The following is a 22,847-nucleotide window of genomic DNA, read 5'->3' as shown; positions in this document are numbered from 1 at the left end:
AATAAAAATAGTATTGGTAATTAGAACTATATTTATATTTTAAAAAATCGAATCTTATAGCATTCATATCCAAGATGTCTTTTGTTGTGTAAGGCATGATATGAATCGTTATGAGATTTCCACATGAAGAATATCATATTAGACATAAGATCCATTAGATTCTCCATTACAGAGTTCTTTCGGAGTATGAAAAATATTCCGTATAATGGAAGATATATAAAAAAGTATACAGGCTGAATGATTTATTCAACTTTAAAAACATATATACAAAATGACAGTTTATTTTTAAGTAATATATTGTTTTAAAATATTCAAAAATTATCTTATTTATTTTCTATGTAAAGAGGAAATATTTCAAATAATAAGATATATTCAAATATGCATATAGATATTGTTTTTTTATGACATAAATTTTTTATTTTATACATTGTACTTTTACGTTTTCTTTGATAAATAAAATTTGTTAAAATTTTTATACTGTATCTAGTTAATTTTATTATAATTGATATCACTGTATATTCTTTTAAATGTTTAAAAAATGGAGCTTTTTTTAAGGATTTTATCATATAGTTTAATCACTTACATTTTATTTAAGTTTATACTAAATATTAAGACTTAAATTTATTAAATTGGCTATTTTCACTATTTCAAATACTAGGAAAAACGTTTCATATTGGGCACTATCAAAATAAACTATTAAAATGTTCTGCTCAAAGGCAAAAGACACTATCGCTTTGTAATAAGTTCTGTAACAATTACAGAACGTTTTTTTATGCTAGATATTGGGTAGTATCGATAAAGGATACTAATTAAGTAAGACGACAAGCTCGCAATTTGATTTTCAACATTTTGAAGGGAGTGATTTTGGACGGTACAAATGAACTTCTATTACTTTTACGCAACCTGAATTATAAGTATTTTAAAAATCTTTAACCACGTTAATCAGAAAAGTCTTAGATATTTAATAAAATTTTATATACAAAGTTTTTATTCAACCAAAATTTTATACAGTTTAATTCTTAATTTTATTAATTGTAAAAAACATACGAAAACTCAAATTGTTTTGTCGAAGTTTAATACAATAAATAATAATTATCGCTATCGATATATCTAAAATTAATTGAATATATTAATATTTATAAAATTTTCAATAATAGACAAACTTTTCAATGTTAAATTAAATTAATTCAGTAATTAATATAAAATTTGATTAGTAAATCAAGCTATTTCATATCAGAATAAAGATTTATATAAGAAAAAAGCATAATTATAATTGTGAGAAATTATTCGTATTTTAATTCAAATTGTTAAATCCTTGATGTTGGACTATTTTATGGATATTTAAAATAAAACACGAAAAATAAATTCGTTTTATAGGTGTGATTTAAAAACTTAAACTTTAACCTTTAAACTTTAAACTTTAACCTAATGTAACCTAAACCGAGTTAACATTTAAGTAAACAATAATGAATACATCGCCTTTCGTTCTAACATTTTATTTTATTCTATTGTATTTTATTAAATATATATAACAAGCCTTATGTAAAGTACTGTAGAACTAATAATATTTAAATCTATTTGATTTCTTAATTTCTACGTTTATGTTATTTTATATATAATAATTGGTGTTTAATTAAATAAAAACAGTTTATAAATAAATAATTTTTCTCATTATCATCATTATCACCACTTTTTCATTCCTCAAACAGATACAGTACAATTATAGTTGTAAGTGGAAAGTATTGAATAAAGTTTTATATCATAATATTAAAAATTCTTCAAAAAGTTTTAATAACTAATCAAAATAAAGTATATTTTAAAATTTTAACAATTTATTAAATTACTTTTACAGTTGCGATATTATTAATAATTGAATATGAAAAAAAAAAAATATATATATATATCGAATAAACAATGGAAATATGTTTAAATTGCAACTGAAGTCATGTACCATTAAGAAATAATATTCAAAAAGTATCCAAAAATGTAGAAATTTAATCAAAATCGATACCAGAAAGAAGGAAAAACACTTTTTAATATTAAATTTTGAATTTTTAATGGTGTGATTTAAACGAAATGTTTGTTTCTTAGAAAAATAACAGTGAAATTATTATATATTCTGTTGTCTTTATAGACATATTTCTAATATATTTCAAAATTATTGCATAGAATGCATCAGTTATATAATGCTTCAATATAAGTCACTCCGATTATCAGTATTATTTTTAATACTCTTCTTTCTTATTTATTCTTTTTAAATACGAAAATAATTTTTTACTTGTTAGCCATAGAAGCTATCAGAATGATATATTTTTTTTAGAAGACGAGAAATAGGTCATGGCCAAACTAACATTTTCAGTCTCAGCCAGTTAAATTTTCACATAATGACACATATTCTATTTCATCTTCTGGAAGGATATGCGCCAATTGCTCTTATCTTAAAGATCGGAATGATAAATCAATACTGTAAATTGAGATTGATATACATATCTACAATTCTATGTGATCTCATAAGCATTTCCACTAAAATTTTATAAGTATGTAACATTTAATAACATAACAGGGATATTAAGATATAATAAATAAATGTTGTGAAAGAATTCAAGTCAATAGAAGATATTTTATTAGCTTATTTTTGTGATTAAGTTTATTATAATTTTACGACTTCGAGGAATTACAATTATCCATTCAATTTTTGATCTTTTAATATATTAAAGCAGTCGTGGCAACAGTAATGGATGCTGGAAATCAAATGAAAAAATAATTTGCTCTTTTAGTTATGGACGTAATTATAATTAAGTTTGATGAGATTGAGTTGTTGAATAGTAGATTTATTGATATAATATCTTATGAAGCAAAAGAATGGGTAGAAATACAGAAAACTGCTGTTAAAATGATTAATTAGCATGTTTTTATCTAACGGCTAATAGATGTTTTAATTTTTTCTTCCTTCTTTTCAATTTTATAAACCTTTCACGAGAATTCAAATTAACGTTGTGATCGTTATTAATTGTTAGAGATGAAAATTATTTTACTAGCTTGAGCAGTAAAAACACATTTCGAATATGGAATTCGCGCAGCCTGCGATTTCCTGTCTACAAGAAAATCCACCTTGTGTGTGTGGATTACTCCTGTCTGTAATTTAAACAAGATTATGTTGCTAACTAATTTGAGAATTCATTAAATATCTTCTCCCTCTAACATTCTAGAAAGATAAAAGTTAAATAAAAGTCATTCTTGTATTCTCATTACCTTCCGAATTTTTTTAAAAAAAGAATACACTTTCGTAAGAGTTCACCACATGACCACGCAACAAGGACTCAACTTAAAAACTTGAGGATGATCCGAAAACTGATTCCTTTTGACCATTGGATACAGGTCATTCGATGAAACATGATATAAATTTATTAATTTGTGTACTGAATATATATATATATATATATATATATATTAACATTTTACAGAGATATGCCAATGCCCTCTTATACTCAAGAGGAACAATAAAAACATCTTAATAATTGGCTAATTAAAAACTATGTTGTAAATTAATTTCATAGTTTAGTTTATTAATAAGATTAATGACATGGTTAAACTGTTATAAACTGAAAACATTTAATGACTGTTTTTAAATTGAGAGATTGAAGAAATTATTTACCGAACAGACTTAATTAAGTATATTTTGTAAAATGTTTTCATTTTAGTAACCAACCAACCAACCAAATAGCAAAAATCTTTATCATCTTTCATTAAAGATTTCGCAACTGTAAAAGCTATAAAAATACTCTACAAACTTTATTTTATATATAAATGTTATCATTATTTATTATTATCCACAACAACATATTAAGAATATCTTTATTACAGGTATTAAAGATACAAATCATAGTCATTTTGTGGTCTCTCTTATACTCAAGAGGAACATTTTTATTGTCCTTAACTCGCAGTTTGATTATACCGTTTATTAACTATATAGATATAAATTATGTTTTTAAAAAAACAAGATATTAATAAGATAAAAAAATAAAAGCAATATTGGAAAAATCATTAGTCAAATAAATTATATTAAATAGTTAAAATTTAATTTATTCGTCAGAATTCCGAACAAATATAGAAATTATAATTTTAAAATAATTACCAAATCTACTGAAATTATTAAATTATATTAATTTAATATTTTCCATTTGTTATTGATGTTAACACATTACTTATTAATTAAAACTTCGGAAAGCTTTAATACTATATAAACAAATTTGATTTGAGGTGCTTGAGATATATTTACAGTCGATTTGTTTCAGCTCGTCCAATTTTCATTATATTATATATTAAATAAATTAATATATTTTAATAATTTAGATAAATCAGACTTTTATACATTAATATTTTGTATAGTTTAATCGTAAATTATTCTAAATTAGCCCATTTTTATTTATGAATTAAGCTTAAATCCATTCAAATTTACAACAAAATGACAACAATTTTTAAAAACTATACGTAAACATTATTAATTTTTAAAACTATTTTTTAAGAGATGAAAAATGTTGAATAAATAAATTTTTTTTTCATATGATTTATTACTTATTAAACATTTTAATTTTTATTGAACAAATATCTGAAAATAAACTTTAAAGTTTTATATTATTTTCTTTACAACAAACTTACTTTATAATTTATAAAAATTTTTAGAAATTCTTTTAAAAACTTAAAAGTTTTTAAAGATTTTATAAAACACAATTAAGTAATAATAAAATTTTAAAATATTTGAAATTTATTAATGCTAATGTAAGATCGAAATAAATTAAATATAGATTAATGGCTTTTACAATTAACGTTAATGAATAATAAAGTCTAAAAACTTGCAGTGTTCTTTTTGTTTTTGAAATTATAAAAAAATCGTGTGCAGATTATATACATTATAAATTCAAAATATATACAGTTTTATTTACATTTTTACGACTCATACTGATATTTACAACTTTTATCAAGACTCTTATCGTGATTCTTCTATACACATTTGTATATGGATCTGTATTAAAATTTATCGGTTTTATGGAAAATTACAATGTTTAGTCAGTTAAATTTTATTAATATTCAGAGGAAAGTTTAAATTTTGAATTCATTCTGATAGACTAATGGTGGGATTTTTGGTGGTTTTTTTTTTTTCTTTCTTTTTGGAAGACTGATCCTGAATGGGAATTTCAAATAATTTCTGCATAACTTTGATGCTCTATTTTTTGTTTTTTTTTAATATCTGATTAGATATCGGACATATCCTCTTGAGAATAATGATAATAGCTGACACTTTCGTTTTTTAAAGGTTCTAATACAACTTCTCCCTTTTCTTGTCAAGAAAATGTATCTTTCGAAGGTGACATTGAATAACGATTAAGAGGCATGAATCTAAGATCATTATCGACATGTTGTTCATCGTCGTCTTTCGGAGCCGGTTTGGAAGTTTTGCACATCATAGCGAGTTTTAATTCTCTGCATAATTCTACACATAATGGTTCCTATAAAAAAACAAATATGTATATAATCTACGCAAAACTTTATTATTGTTTTATCGATTTATTTTATCTATTAAGTTAAATTTACGCTTTAAACATTATAGAAATAATTCTTTTGTTTTAAATGAATTTATAACGATTATTATTTTATTAATGATAAATTTACCCTGTGATCTTTTGGCATTTTGCGAGATTTCCAATAAAATTCTCCAATCACCATAATGCATGCCAAAGCCATTCCAAACGTCAATACTATAAAGACACCTCCGACATTAGCCAAACCTAATTCACTAGCAGAAACCGAAGTAGATGTCTCTTCTTTAGCACATTTTCCTCCCCCTTTTGTTCGCCACCATTTATCTTTAAGAACTCTCAAACCACCTTTTTCTTGCAATTTTAAAATTGCGCTAGATATCACGGTTCTATAGGGAGAACCTGAAGACAAAATAATATATAATTGACATAGTATTCTACTATGATCAATCATTTATAATTTCATTAAGAGTTGTTGAATTAATGAAAGGTAAAGTTACCTGTTGGAAAAGCTACTCCATATCCTTTGGAATCTAAATTAGAACCTATCTTAGTTAATTCGCAGTTTCTTTCTACTCTGTACTCAATAGATGTTGATTCCATTAAAAAGGCATAATTTCCTTTCAGAACTCTTTCCACGCCTTTATCATTATCTTCAGTGAATACACTAGGTCGAGCCGACTCCATTACACTCCACATTCTTTTGTAAGTAGAATAGTTAGAATGCTGTAAACAGAAAACTGTAAGTCGTTGTATATTTATTTTAAAATATATATATATTTATTTATATATTTTGTACCATAAAAAACGATTGAGTAGAACCCGACTGTACACATCCATATTGAATATGATTCTGTTTGGCCAAATCTTCGACATTTTCAATAGGAGCTCCTAATCTTTCTACAGTGAGAAATGCTGCCAAATTTGCTGTATAAGAGGAAACCATGATGAGAGTAAAAAACCACCACATGCCTGCAGCAAGTCTCGTAGATATTGACCTGAAGGAATAAAGAAAGACTATTAAAAAAACAGTGAATTTTTAAAATTAAATGTACTTAAAGCTTTATCTAAAGTTTCTAAATAAAAAAATTACGTTTTAAAACATCATTTCTTAATTTAAATACTTTTCTAATATGTGGTTTATGATATTAAACTACATTATACATGAAAATTATGTACGTATTTCAGGTATATTTTTTATAGTTTCATGTTTAGTAGAAATTTTGAACTAAAAAAAATACTTAATTTATAAATCTTTCCATAAATGATCATTTAAACGTATTAAACTGAAAAATCGAATAGAGTATAATATATAATACGCAGTAGATATTACTTCTAAACTTTGCAAAAATTGTTCAAAATAAAATCGTGTTTGTTCGGTACACAAAATTGCTAAAAATTGCAAAATTCAGTATACAAAATAGCTGAAATACTTGCAAAAGCACGGTTAAATAACTCTTTAGTAAATACAGTTATAGAGGTTAATGCATGTATCAATTCGTTTGCATATTTCCGCATTTTCAATCAACCGTTTAGTGTTTTTTTAAATGATTTTATACGAATTCTTCGTTGAATTGTGGAAAATAATTTATAAATTATCTGAAAAAATATATATGGAAAGAAAAATCTGATTAAAAGTAGCTCGGAGAATTTTATTTGTCAGTAATACTTGTGATGTCTGATACTATAGTAGTCTGAAAGGCCACTTTAGCTGATATCGACAAATTTGATTTGTCTGTTATGCGAGCTATTCTGTCAGAGATTCCAAAGAAGATAAGATTTTCAACAATGGAAACTTTAAGCGGATAAAGAGAATACAAATAGAGTTTAATGGCAATAAAAACTGTTTCATTAATAATATATCACAGAAAAATATTTTAATACGATAATTGGAAGGTACGTTTCAAAAAGATTTTAAAGATTTTACAAGCATTTTTACCTTTCCTGGCTCTGTTATACGTAACAGAGAGCGATCGGTCAAAAAATCACTCCCCAAGATTTTTACAGTTTTGGACTCGGAGGACCCTGAAACGTCCAGAAATGTAAAAACGATTCTATTTTTTCTGTATGTATGGATGTTAGTGTGTGTCTGTTGCACGATTTTGTCCACCCTTTTGAAGTTTAATAACTCCTGTGCATTTTATCGAAAATTTTTGAAATTTTTGCAGAGTGGTTTGTGTATTAGGGAAATTGATGCTATTATTAAATTTTGCTGGTTAAAAATCGAGGGGTGGGGAGAATCGTGAATCATATCTCGAGTAGGGTCGGACTATAAAACCCATCCCTACCCTCAAAATTAAGCTTTTTTGCCATTTTATAATAATTAAAAGTGTAAAAAAATTTTAAAGAAAATATAATAGATGGTGCCACAACCAGTTTTAAACTTTGCCGGAAAAGTTAAGCAACTCGTTTCTGGATTTTTTTTAAATAGGTAATACGAACGATTAAATATATAATTCTAGAAATTCTCTCCAATACATTTACGGTATTGATAATATCAAAAGTCTTCGTCGACATCACGAATCGTGGATAAATGCTACTTTTTTATGATATCACGTATTTTATTATCACAGACAACTAAAAATAGGAATTCGAAATAGCACAAGTGAAAAATGTAATTCTATAAGAAATTTACGAGCAACATTGTCCATCATAATTCTCGAAAATTTCAGCTCTAGTTTTTTCAGTTGTGATAAAAAAAATTTATGAACAGATGAATGAACAAGCTAGCGAACTGATAGATAAAATAAATACAGGAACTATTCCCACATAATTTTATTGCTAAAATTCGTTGCTTAGGCATATATCAGAATGTTATATTCAAATACTTCTATAGTATAATTTGGACAAACGAAAATACCAGCTATATTTGTATTAAATATTTATGTAAAGAAATTCTGACTGATTCGTCGTGTTTTACCTCAATTACTCGTATATCGATTTTTTCCAAATTTCGTGATATCTACTGCAATGTAAAGAATTTGAAAATAATATTGATAACTTGTTCAGCTTGGTTCAATACATTTTTTATCGCTTCGAACTTTACTTCTAAATATATATTTAGGAACCAATAATATTAAACTTTCAACATTTCATTTAATTCTTCAGAAAAAAAAACGAAAAACAATTGTACGCATTGAGTTGCAAACTTATAAAATGTTTATATTAAGGGTGAAAGTGTTAAAAAAATTGAAAGTATTTTCAATTCATATTTTCACACTTTGCTTAAATTTTAATTACTGTAATAATAATTAACATAATTAGAATTTTTTGTATATAAAGAAATTTCTTTATTGTAATTTTTTAATGGATTTTTTCAGTTTGTGATGGTTCAGAATATTAGCTTATCAACGTTACTCTAGGGAATGTACTCAGTGCTTACAATGCACTCCAGGTTATCACCCCCGGAAACTCTAGGTTGCCATTTTAAAAAAAGATGAACAAATGGCACGGTAAACCTGAATTCAAAATTTCAGAGACTTTCATAGTATTTCGATCTGGATATTTCGATCCATTTTCTCACCATCTGTCTACCCTCATTGTGACCTTTGCTGAATCTATGTTGGATTTACAAACAAGTTCTCTAGTTGCCACACGAAAAACTTTAAAAAACTTATTAACATATAATAATTAATCTTAATAAGTAAAATATTTTAATTAGTGTAATATTAATTAACTTTTTTTTTCTATAAAAATAAATTCGATTTTAGCAGAGAGATTCGACTACTTTCGAGTCATCAGAAATGAAATAATTTATTCGAAATTTATAAATATAACAATGTAAAAGTGCATAATTTATTGTTATTTTTAAAAATAACAATGTTAATTTATGATTATTTAATAAACAAGAATGACAAGGTGTTTCTTATTATACTTTAATAATATTTTATTATTTACTGTATAAAATAAGTTATACAAATTAAACTTTCTAAAATAATAGAAAAACAATGTAAAATATTTGATTCACGAATTCTAAAACTGGAGATGTGAGGATTTGAGTTTATAAAAATAAAAAAATAAAAAAAACTGAGTTTATACAGTATATAAACAAAAATTTACATGCAAACAGGACCGTTTTTTGATAGACTTTATTTCTCAAATCCACACATGAAATTTTTATATAAAGCTTGTCGGGACTCAGGTGTCATCTCTTACATTTCTTTTGAATTTTATCTCAAAACCTTGCGTGTGAACAAAGTTTCAGTTAAATGGGTAAAAAAATAGAATTTTAGCTAAAAGAAGGGAATTATTTATACGGCACATCTAACAAAACTAACCATTTTATTTTTATTTTAGTTTTATTACTTTTTAAAGAGATAAAACAATCATAAAAAATTGCGAATTCAATCAAATTTTTATTATATTATTTGAAATGCTTTATTTATCAAATATTTGGAATTTAATAGACATGTATAAAGTGTTTTTTTTTAAATTGTAAATAAACAAAAATACATGAAAAGAACATAAATAACTACAGTATAGAATAGACATATATGAAACACAATAATATAGAACATGACAATGGAAATTAATAATAACGGATTAGAATCAAGAATAATATATATATATATATAATTATTATCCCTTTCATACTTTTTTTATACGTAAAAAGATCAATTTTAGTATTCTAAGCATTTTCAAGATTAATTTTTTAAAATATTTCTACTTAACTTTTAAATATACCGCAATCGCTTCAACTACTAAATTGTTTTCGCATTTTTACTGTAATATCATATGTTGCTTTTCATAAAGAAAATTTAACGTGCAATCTTGTCACTATAAACTAACAATTTATTACCTTTCCTGTAATTAATAGTTTCCATAAAATTATATTTACCTCGGAGTAATATCGCATCCTTGTTGCATTAAACAACCAACAGTAAACCATAACGTATTCAAAAGATTAAATTGGTTCTCTAAATTCTCCGGATTCTGATCACACGGATGAGGATTAACCCATTCGTATGGGCTAAATCTAGCAAGAATAAACAAGAATAAACTGACTCCAAGAAATGCTGTTACCATATACAACCATACTTCTACAGAAAGAGGAGACAGAAAGGAGAAAAGCTTCGGAATTTTTTTGGTTGGTTTTTTAAACAGAATACCAATCCCCAGATTCATAAAAGGCATTGTAAAATCCACTACTTCTTCTCTTTCGTATGTAATTGTAATATCTCCAATTGCTAAATCAGCTTTCTGAAATTACAAAAATTTATAGTACTTAAGTTATGTTTGATGATGTATTTGAATATGTAATGTAACAACTAGTAAAAGAAAGTTTATGTCGTCTCAGTTTACTCATACCGCATCCATAAGTTCTCTGATCATTCCATTCCATTCTCCCAGATGATCTCTTTTTCCGTAACTTTTATCGGCTACTTCTCTGATAACATAATTGAAACCCAAATACTTGGCAATTTCATCCAATAAATCGACACAGAATCCTTCGTATCTTACTTTCTTTGTTACTTTATCTTTAATCTTAATTATATACGGAGGATTCTAAGAAATTGAAAAGTATATATTATATATTTAGAATTAAAATATAAGGTTTTATTTTTTACGAAATAATTTATAGTACTCACAGGCTTGCTTGTCACACTTAAAGTTTTATTTCGTAGAGAATGAATAATGTCAAACGTTCTAGTGAAATTTTCTGAGTATATAAATCCCGATGCTTTTGTCCAAATTCCTGTCTATAAATTATATTTATTTTAAAATACATATAAAAATTATAGTCGTATAATAAATTACATTTAGAAATAAAACATTGAATAAATTAGATTTTTATTTCATTGTAAGGAAAATTTGTCAGTAATTCGATTATTTTTCTTGCAATTTCGTCGAAAAACATTTGGCACATTTTTTTTATTGGATATCGTAAGTGGATTTCGTATATCAAATAATAATTATATTCTTTAAAATATAATAATGAAAGAATTTCATGCTTTTTAAAAAATACCGTAGAAAATAATTGTAGAATCAGCGACACAATAGTATATTTTATTTACGTTAGTTGCTTCTTAATCCTTGCCTTATCAAAGGAAAAAAAACACAGCATTTCGGTAAATAATTTATAGCTAAACTGAGATTTAGACAAGATTCCAAGTCGATTTAAGTGTCAAGATTTAATTTTATCCGATTACTTAAATATTATTGGTCCTAAATAAATAAAAATCATGACTTATGCTTTAGAATTATATATAATAACTAATAGTAACTTGTAATAATTCACTACTAATAATGATCGTCGGCAATATGTAGATCTCTATAATACTATTTAGATCAGTGAATAGGAAAAATTGAATTCGAAATTTATCAACTTAAAATTGCAGGGTCAAATATTTAATTCAAGTAATTAAAAAATTTGATAAGTTTGGTTTAATTAGAAAATAAATTTTACACGAGGATCCGCTTTTAACGCTAAGTTTTAAAATTATCAACTATTTTTCTATGATTTATAAAAACTTAATACTTTGTAAGTATTGAATGCGGGTACCTTGAAATCGTCGGATCACAGGCTTGCCATCATTGATTTAAACGAAACGTTAATTTATATATAGAGAGATAAATTTAATGGATACCATACATAATTGATTTCTTAAAATAAATAAATATTAAATTTCTAGCATTAAAATAAGAAAATTAATTTTTCTAATTTCAATCACGTATAACGTAATTTTAAAATAGCTATGAAAATGTTGAGGAATATCATTTTACTTACATAAGTAATTGTTTATTAAAGTAAATCTATTTTTATTCAAATTAATTGAGAGTTAATTCAAAAAATAAAATAATAAAGAAGTCGCTCTTATTTTCATTACAGTCTTACATGCGTATACAGAATTTACTCGACATCCTTTATTATTTCTTTGCCGGAAGCAATTCTTACTGATTACGAAGAGAAATCGAAATTGAGTTTTCACTACACAGTTTACATATTTTTCGTTAATATACTTTTATATTTATTATAAAATGCAATAATTATTTCGATATATAATCATAAAAATCTTTAAAATGTAAGTGGAGTTAAAGCTTAAGCGGTACTCGATGGTATTTATATGCAGAAAATGTTAATCTTGGTGAAAAAAATATTAAAAATTTCTTAAATATCTTAAACGAAATTTATCTTTAAACCGATATATGACAAGGCTAAACACGAAGCAAAGACGAGTTCACTTACTTGTTTCAGACCTTCGTGAGTGAGATCCAAGATTGTCAATTTGAAATCCTTACGATACCCATTTTTATCGAATTCAATATTTCCAGTCAAGCCGTTTATATTAATCTGTATCAAAGATAAACACGATCAGAATACAGTTTTGCATTATATTTTTACTAATGTTTTAGCATTCGGATGTAATCGACTCACTCTTTTTATCGCATTAGCTAGAGCCATTCCCTGAGGCCAAGTCTTTTCTGTATCGCAAGAAACTGGCTTGACTCTTAATTGGTAACTTCGATCTAAGCCGTTAAGTGCTGTTGCAAATAGCGTGACGGCATCGTACATTAGAACGATTTCTGTCTGAAAAAAATCATATTAATCTTGTTTACTAATAACAAATCATCATCAGAATAAATTATTTTAAAAAAAACGAGAAGACAAATCAGAGAAAATGAACTGAACTGGATGAAGATTGACAAAATCTAATTTAATTAATTAAAAATATAAACAACTTTAATATTAATTAGTAAATGTATGAATGAGGCCATTAAAATAAATTAAGTTTTAATTTTAATTGTGAATTATTTTTTCTTTCCTCTAAATGGAATTTTTTTTTTTGTAAAGAAATCTTTCATAAAGAAAGCGTAACTGGGAGAAGCCATATTTGCTCATACAAATCACTTTTGTATCGATTTTAAACTAGTTCACGTGTCAACAAAAGCGCTGGCTGAGGTTTGGTACCCTCTTAAAGGAACTAAAAGCTTTAAATTTTGAAAAATGTTTACTTACTGTAATATTCTATCCATTCAGAAGCAATAAATAATTGATGTATTTTTAAAAGATTCTTTATTAGTCATTCTAACATATTTCTAATTTAAAATAAAAATTCATTATTTTAAAATAAAACACATTATTAACATTTCAAATTTATGCTTAATTAATAAATTTCTAATATATTTTTTATGTGTTAACTGTACGGAGATTGAGAAGATGCTATAATACCTTATAATATTGTGGATCTGCTTCGATATTTTCGTTGTACCAGAGGGGATGCTGTTTCCACTCCTGGAGTAATTCCTTGTAGATAGAAGCATCTTCATCGATCAAACGAAAACCTGTGATGTTTGGTCCTGCATTCTGAAATGGTTCTACATTGATTGTGTGCATGTCCTATCCATATAAAAATTTAATTTCTCTTCAAATATCAAGCAACTGAAAGGTATCTTTATGCTTTATATATATATAAAGTTTTAAATAATAACAAATAAACTAATTAACAATAATTTGTTTTGAAGTATTTGAAGATTTTGAAGTGTAAAAAGTTAGAAATTACGAATATTATATATAAAATTTATTATAGTTTTATTTTAATGAAAATTTGACAGATAATTTTTAATTACGAACTTGAAAAAAGTCAATAAAATATTTATGACCTGTTAAATAAACCTCGTTAATAAATTAAGAATGTGAATATTTATAACATTATGTATTAAATATCTTAATATATAAACAAATTTTTCAAACACATTTGTAATCTATACTTACCATATTAATAAAAATATAATTGTAATATTCAGACATCATATCCATTTGTTGTGCCTATAACAATTGTAAATATTTAATATATTTTTAAAAATTTTGTTGATTATGTTAAAAAAATTAAGTTTTATACATAAAATATAACAAAAATTTTAATAATTTTCTGTGAAATTTATTATAATCGAATTTATAGTATTACTTTGTATGTTAATTTTTAACATTTTTCAATGTAAATTACTAAAAATAAACGTTAAATAGTTAAAAATTTTAAAATTTATTAATAAAACTAAAGTAAATTAATTTACGTTTTGAAATTGAGAGGAAAAAAAATATTAATTTTTTCAAAAACTAAAAAAGAAAAAAAAATCTAAATTTACTTTAAGATTTTTGCAATGAAACATCTTAAAATAAATATATCGATTTATTAAATTACTTTGTTCTTTAATCCTATTTCATTTACATTTTAATCTGGTTTCCTTTATCATTATTGCATAAAATTATTTAGTTCAGAAGCTAAAGTTTGTATCGAGGGATTTGTCTACAATCGATAATTTCTCTTGTTAACATTGTATTGCTTTAAATATGAAAAGAAAACATTTCATACCCAATTTCGGTTGTTGCTAAATAAATTACACTTTAATATAGTTTAAAGTAATGATTAATATATTTTATATTAAAATTAAATTAATATAATTCCTACATGTTCTATAACAGTAACAAGATTTTCTGTAGCAACGTCGATAATCATGTTTTTGACACCATTCCTTCCCATTTCCTTTAACAGTTTTCTATATTCCTGTTCTGGATTGAATTGTCTGACAATCACATTCTTCTGCCTCATTGCTGGATCTCTCAGTAATGTCTGAAGTCGTATCAACGCTGTTAAATAAACGAAAGTATAGATTTTTTATTGTCATACTCATGTTCTCTTTATATATATAGCTCTAAAGGTTATGTCTCTGTATTCATGTTTGTATGTAATGTTAATACAATGCTAGAATAATTAAAGTTAATATTTCAGAAATTATATTTTGTTAAAGTATGATAATTTAATTAAGTTTATACATAATTTTAAAGTCAATAAACATCATAACCTAATTATTCTTATTATTATTTACATTACTTGATAATTTGCCAATAATTATATTTTTGAAAAATAATTTATATTCTAAAGTCTGTGTTTAAATATCAAATATGTACAGTACTTAATGTAACTTCAATTACATTTTTATAAAATGTGTTCCTTTAACTTAAAGCTACGCTATCAAAATACATTACTATAAATTTCGTAAGAGATATATTAGAGAGTTTTATGAATTCGTAAGCGATTAGTAATTCTAATGGTTATCTTATTATCACATCCTCTTACAAGGCGCTAGTATGGCCATTTAAAACGTGCCTCATATTTAAAAGAGCATTAAAACATTTGTTACAAAATCACTACTCTACTACATTTCTTATATAGCCTATTAAAAAATCTTTTTGCTAATTTTATTATTTAATAAAATATAATTTTTAAAATTGTTTTGTTTTGTTACAGATACTGTTTATATTTTAAAAATAAATTTTATCACTAAAAGTAATCATGAAAACAAGAAATATCTACAGATGAAAACAGAATTTGTACAATACTTCATACTAAATTTAGCTTTAAACAACTCACCATCACTGTCTTCGTATAGAATAGCTAACGTTTTCCAATTTTTTTCTAGAACGAAATCTCTATACGCTATTCCTATCGTATCGGGATGCGGATAGAGATTGACAGTCTGGTTGTTCCTGGGAGATCTATAATCCCATCTGTACTGGATATGAGGAACTTCTAGTACACTGCATGTGGATTGTATGGCTGAACTGCTTTCACTAGATTGAGGACCGAAAATGGCAGCCATTCCTTTACTCAACAATTCACATACTGAAAGATAAAAACAAAAGAAAGAAACTAAAATATAACAAAAATATCGAGCTTTGTTATTATTAGGTTTTAATTGAATTTTATAGAATTCTTATCGATATAAAATTTTTTTAGTATCAGTGAAAATAGATAAGTCTATAGAAACATTAGTCTCAACAGAAATAACGATAATAGTAACATTTTTACAAATAGATATTCTCACGAGAAATCAAGAGCTCCCAGCAAAATATATATCTCTTTTTTTTCTTCTTGGTGTTCAGCTTGGTACTTGCATTTCTGGTCATTGACTAGAGTAGGGAATGGAATAAAATGTCACAGGAGAATCATATAGACACTTTCTCTTGATGACAATATCGAACTATGTATTGAATTTGGTAAAGAGAGATATCAGATGGACAATTGTATTCTTCATCCAATAAACTTCAGAAAAGCTTACAGATAAAAGGATTCGACCATTGTATGAAAAGTAATGTAAAGTCACGACAATAAAGGATTCAAAGTTTAAATTAAATAGTAAAATTTTAATAAATAGTATATTCATTTTTAAAATCTAGATTAAATTTTAATTTTAAAACTTTATATCATTTATGATATTTAAAATTAAAGTAAACATTTAAAATTGTTATTTTTTGATAAAGATTTGTTGAACGTTTTACCCCAAGATGAAGATGTAGCTCTAATTGTATCAAATATAGCAAGATAATCAAGCGAATAATGTATTCTGTAGCTTCTTTCGTAGGAAAATAAGAAGAAAAAACCCCAAAAAACTATCGGTTATATGTTTTTGCGTTTTACAGAACATCTTAGAAAAAAGCAAGGAAGCAAAAATGCGCATTTAGAATGTGAAATGCAAATGTAACAGAATTTATCTCTCGAACAGAATATAAATGCTTTGAGTTAAACAAAATTTAGAAATGTTCCATATGTATTTGGTAAAACTGCAATTGACAGTAAACTAAATTTTTCTTGGATATATTTCTCATTAATAATAGAATTTAATCAAGTTTTTTCAATTTTAAAGATGTTATTGTTGTTATTATTTTAAAAGAAAATAAATTTATAAAAATTACCTTTTCTAGTCGCTTGGAAACTGTCGTGTCGTTTCACTCTTTCTATATGAGGTTGTAATCTGGTGTGGCTTAATATTTGTTTATTATCATTTATCCTATTGATGGCATGACGAAAAGCTTGCTCTAAAGTATCGTCGTTGGTTTCAAAAAGAGCTCCTAAATTAAAAACAAAATCATTTTGTATTTTCACGTCAAATTAGTTCTTAAAAAGTTATTAATACTTCAAATCGTTGAAAAGATGTTAACAGATATAGTAAACTTTCTCTTTATTGGTGTACTAAAATACACTTCTACATACAATACTACAGTATGTTCGTACTGACACTATACTACAATATACAATTTATTTACAATAAATTTTATATATAGAAGAATGCTATATAAAATCCAGATTAATGACAATGATAAATCTAAACTTTAAATTACAGGAGATGAATTATTATTTGATGAAATCCGGCGAAGTTTGAACCACTCTTCTACACTCTTTCTTCGATTTCAGTACATCACCTGTATCTAAACCCTTTCCTAGAGAAATAACTTGCTTATCTATTCCAATAAGCTTACCAGATACTTTAGACACGATTTTAGCTAATCTGAATCTTTCCAATTTCTCCTTTAAGTCTCGTAAAAGTCCTTCCTTCAACACTTGAAGGAGGGACTTTTAAAAACGGATTCGGATAAATCAAGATATTGATTCCTTTTGAGAAACTTCTACGCCCGTCAAATTCAAACTTGGGTTGACATCATTTCCACTTATTTGTTTCCCTTTTTTTTCTTTTTGTGAAACGAGAGATAGATTATGATCAGGCCACATCTGGAACGGAGTTAGATGCAATAAAACTAGTTTCTCCTTTGTCTCTTTCCAAACATCTGGCGAATAATCTTCATGGATACAGTAAAAGATTGTGTTTATTTTTCATTTAATAAATAGATTATATAGCGTAATTATTATTTCCTTACTGTCCTTTAGTTTCTTATTATATATTTTGTCAACGTGGACATTAATTATTAATAGATAATAGCAGATAGCTTAATAAAGAAAGTCTGTTTTCTTTAAGAACTTTTTCCTCGATTCTTGCGTAAAATCTTAAAACCAGTATAATTGTCCAATTAATAATTAATGTCCACGTTGATAAAATATATAATAAGATTATATAGCAATTTAGTTGAAGACGTGTGGGAATATTCTTAATTATTTTAAAGAAATAGTAATTGTTTTAACAGTATATGAAAAAATAAGTTTTAATTATATTTAGTGCTTATTTAAAACTCTAGCTTTTAAACAAATAAATAATTGTATAAGTTTTACCTAACCTAACCTAATGAAAAATATCATTACCTTTATTTAAAATCCATATTTTTAATATACTATTGAATTAATTACTATTATAAACAGAATATATTCAAATATTAAATAAATATCTCGTGTTAAAATAATAATAATGCACTTAATTTATAAAATAAACTTCATTTTAAAATTGCCAAAAATGAAGTTTAAGTAAAAAATAATCATAAAATCTTAGTTTTTAAAAAAATATTTTTATAACATGAATAAAAAAATAATGTTTAAAATTAAATAAGAACAATCCTTATTGTGTTAAAACAATTCGAAAAATTTTTAATTTTCTAAAACAGAACAATTCTTAACTTAATTATTAAGAAAATTTCGAATAAAAATATAATTAACTATTAAATGTAAGAATTTTCGGATTACAAAATCCGAATAATTGTGATAATTCTTATCACAATTATAATTGCTACAAAAGCATACTTAATTCCTAAGTATTCATTCAGTAATTGTCACCTTTATTACAGATAAAGTTATGTTGACTGACTCTTATCGAAGGAGAATCCAATTATATTTTATGCAACGAACTGTAAGATAACTTTAGATACGAAATAATTATTTCCTTATACAAAAGACCGCCTTCCCTTTATAGGAAAATTGTTGTATTTAATAAAGATTAACACATTTAAACATAAATTAATATTTACCAAAGCTTTTAAATGATAGATATTGATCGTGAAAATAAAAATTCCAAGAATTTTATTATGAAACTTTAGAAAAGACCATTTTAACTTTACAATAAAAGTTTTCTTTTTAACTTTATGTTGAGTAATATTTTACAGATGAAATAGAAAATACTTTTATTCTTATGAAAACTGCTTTTATTGATCGTATCAAAACACTATCTTCTGTGGTATCGGTGAAATACTAGGATGAGCAAACATTTAAAAATGAAGAGAATAAATACTTTAGATACGTGTTTCTGTGTATAACTTTTATTGTACAGAACTCGAGATAAAAGAAAAAAAAGGAAAAAAGTTTAAAAACCGATAGAGGTTTTTCTTTCAACTACATGCTTCGTGATATGAATAAAAATATCGATTGTTGAAATAAGGATAAGTAAATTCACACAGGCACTTTCTGCACGAACTATCTTAAATGATTACAAAATAAAGGTTTATTCAATATGTTAAAGATTTTATACCTATATTTTCATCATTAATTATTAATATATAAGCTATAATTTCGTTTAAGTTTAATATTAACATGGCGTATACATTAAATATTTTTTCCTGGTTCAATTAAAATTGCTGGAAAGTAGGTCACACTTTGGCAAAAAAGAAAAAAAAAAAAATACAAATTTTGATATTACATTGCCAAAGAAAGGAGCCTCATTTAAAATTGATATCATATTTATACGGTATATAATTTATACAGTACTGAAAACAATTTAAATTATTTATATTCATAATATACTTTTCCTACATAAAGTATAATATATTTATTATTTAGAGAAGTTAATTATAATCTTCTAAGATATTTATAAGATTTTTCGTGTAAAAAAAAAAAAAAAATGGAAATATTTTTATTTTATTGTCATCGAGCGAAATAATTTTAATGTATTTATAAGTAAAATGTTTTACATTAAATCATCCCAACATCGATTTAAGGGAGTTTATTTGAAAACTTTCCTATCGACTTTAAAATGTTTACTGCAATTTACATGTAACTCACGAAAGTTCAATTTAAATATACCATCGAGTGACATTCAAAAAATGTATTTGTGTAAGGGGGAAAGAGAAAAGAGAAATAAGAAAATATATCAGCTTTTAAATTCGGATACGGATTTTGTAAGATGGCTAAGATTTTATCAATACTGTCACGATTTGTCATATAAATCTGATAGAAACGTTTCTTTTGACATCTATCTGACTATTTAAAATAAAATATAGGTATTTTTGATATTATATGTCTGCGTGAGATATTACGATAGTAAATCTTACAATATATTAGCAAATCAAAAAGATCCTACTTCAACTCAACTCCTTTGTAAACGTCCAAGTTATGAGAAAAATGCACGTTTCTTTAATAAAAAAAGAAAACTTAATCCGCAAAAAATAAAGATTAAAAGAAAGAGTGTAATTAGTATTGGATTCTTGAAGGAAATTTATGTTTCTTAAGATTTTTTTAACTGTCATAAATATATTTTCCTGATAGAAATGCCTATTGATCATATCAGTGATTATCCATAAAACTTTTTTCATCATTAAAAAAATTTGATTTTTTTCTATTTTATAAATCACTGACAAGCAGTTTATATAGTAAAGGATTAAAAATTCTTCTAGCAATCAAATTTGTCTATTTTTATTATAGTAATAAATTAGCTTTTATTTTAGTAATACTTTTATTTTCAACACATAAGAAGGGACTGGTTTATTTTATTTTATTTTTATTTTTTTAATTATTTCAATAAAGGAAAATCATTTCTACACATTATTTTTACTTTATTTATAAAATTCTAATAAAACAAACATAAATTAACTTAATTAATAATACTTTATATGCTAAATTATATACTGAAATTAAAAATTTTAAGTCAATTTTTCGAAAGTTTATTTACTTAAATCTTCATTCGTATCTCAATAATTAATTTTTTTTAATAATAGTTTTGTGAATTTTATAATCTTTTCATCGTATAAATAATGTTCCTTCATATATAATTCATAGTATTGAGGTAATCTATTATTCAGGAGGTTTAATGCTTTTATAAAAATGAATATACACGTTTTTTCTCTTTTTTGTAAATATGAAACTGGTAATTTTTAAAAAAGTAATTAATATTTAAAATTAAATTATAAATATATTTCAGACATGGTACGAAGATTCTTAAATAACTTGTAATTAATGATAAATTTCATTTATAATTTGATAGATAATTAATTATAAGAAGCGAACATATTTTTCTAAAAAAACTTACTTCACATCAAGAATGTGTAAAAAAATATCCTCTAGGGATTTTTGTAACGTAAATAAGAATCTTACAGTTAAAAGTTCCATCATTAAAAAAAATCCAAGCTATAAAGTATATTACTTCTGATTTTATTATAAAAATTTTACAGAAAATTGTAAAAAGAATTTTTATAGGAAAAAAAATATATATATATATATATTTAAGATACCTTAATTTAAATTATTATTAAAACTCAATTTAATTAATTAAAAATTTTTTTATTTATTTTTCAAAATGTATAAAATTACAGGTGACTTTTATTTATTTTTTTTTATATTTACTGAAAATAATTATACGATAAAACCTGTGTAAAACGAAAAGCTGCCAAACCGGAAAAAATATTCGGTTTATACAATTTTTACTGTAATTTGTAACGATTCGTAAGCTTATATTTCGACGATTTAAACAAAATTTTTTAAAAAATCTAGAAAATATTTATTTTTATTGCGCTTAAAACTTTCATTTTAAAATTTATTAAATTAATTTTATTCGATTTTTTATTGTAAATAAAATGAAAATGTTAATAAAAATTGACTAAGTTAGATTAAATATTACACAATAACAATGTATAGATCATATAAAAACTTTGAAAGATTTTATTATTAAAATAAAAAAAATATATATATATATATGTGTGGAAGTATTAATTTACATATATTTTTACAGCTGAAAAAGTTATTTCTATGCGTAAAGATGAGAAATTTGAATCTCATCAACTGTCAATTTTTTGCTAGAGAATTGACGAAATTCCACAGAGTCTCGTTACAAACAGAATCCGAAGAAGAAATTGGTAGCTGACAAGACGAAGAAAGAAAGTAGATGTTGCTAGTTCCAATATTTCCAACAAGTCACATCTCTCCACGACTTTTTGACATTCGAAAATCCAGGATTTACAATCGATTCATTCATTGTTAACCTTTTCAATACACAACGACTAAACACAATTACAAATTGCAAATAAATGGACGTTGCGTAGAATTACAGTAGTTTGGTAATGTAGAATAAAAGTCTATATTTAATAAATAAAATCTTATAAAGTATATTTATAAACTCGCAAATCATATATATATATATATATATATTAATGTTAGAAGCGAACAATAAAATAATAAAGTCATATTATGGAGTTTATCATTTTTTTATTTTTGTTTATTTTAATAGACTAATAGAAAAATATAACTACAATAATAGTTTATTCAATGTAAGCTTATGACATGAAATAAAATTTATTTCAAGTTTAAATATATTGGATTTTTAGAGTTATACTATTATATTCGTATACTGATAAAGGAAATTTATAGATTCTTTTCACAACATATA

At 24.5% G+C, this 22,847-nt stretch overlaps 1 protein-coding gene across 1 annotated transcript in view; it reads right to left on the bottom strand.

Annotated features, from left to right (window-relative positions):
* Positions 1-4,873: 4,873 nt before the first annotated feature.
* Positions 4,874-22,847, bottom strand: part of LOC136977826 (glutamate receptor ionotropic, kainate 2-like) — a 42,490-nt gene continuing 24,516 nt past the window's right edge. The window contains exons 3-16 of the mRNA XM_067273406.1: positions 17,230-17,385; positions 15,908-16,159; positions 14,945-15,123; positions 14,251-14,304; positions 13,708-13,875; positions 12,913-13,065; positions 12,724-12,828; positions 11,126-11,236; positions 10,845-11,042; positions 10,375-10,736; positions 6,337-6,535; positions 6,038-6,263; positions 5,671-5,939; positions 4,874-5,507 (exon numbers count right to left, since the gene is read on the bottom strand). Of these exons, the coding sequence (XP_067129507.1) occupies positions 5,343-5,507; positions 5,671-5,939; positions 6,038-6,263; positions 6,337-6,535; positions 10,375-10,736; positions 10,845-11,042; positions 11,126-11,236; positions 12,724-12,828; positions 12,913-13,065; positions 13,708-13,875; positions 14,251-14,304; positions 14,945-15,123; positions 15,908-16,159; positions 17,230-17,385 (2,597 nt within the window). The 3' untranslated portion in view covers positions 4,874-5,342. The remainder of the gene's footprint in view (positions 5,508-5,670; positions 5,940-6,037; positions 6,264-6,336; positions 6,536-10,374; positions 10,737-10,844; positions 11,043-11,125; positions 11,237-12,723; positions 12,829-12,912; positions 13,066-13,707; positions 13,876-14,250; positions 14,305-14,944; positions 15,124-15,907; positions 16,160-17,229; positions 17,386-22,847) is intronic.

Source organism: Centruroides vittatus, unplaced genomic scaffold, assembly GCF_030686945.1.
Source record: "Centruroides vittatus isolate TY-2023 unplaced genomic scaffold, ASM3068694v2 contig_476, whole genome shotgun sequence".
Taxonomy (NCBI): Eukaryota; Metazoa; Arthropoda; class Arachnida; order Scorpiones; family Buthidae; genus Centruroides; species Centruroides vittatus.
Note: the sequence above shows the minus strand (reverse complement) of the source record. Positions and strands in the feature narration are given on the sequence as shown.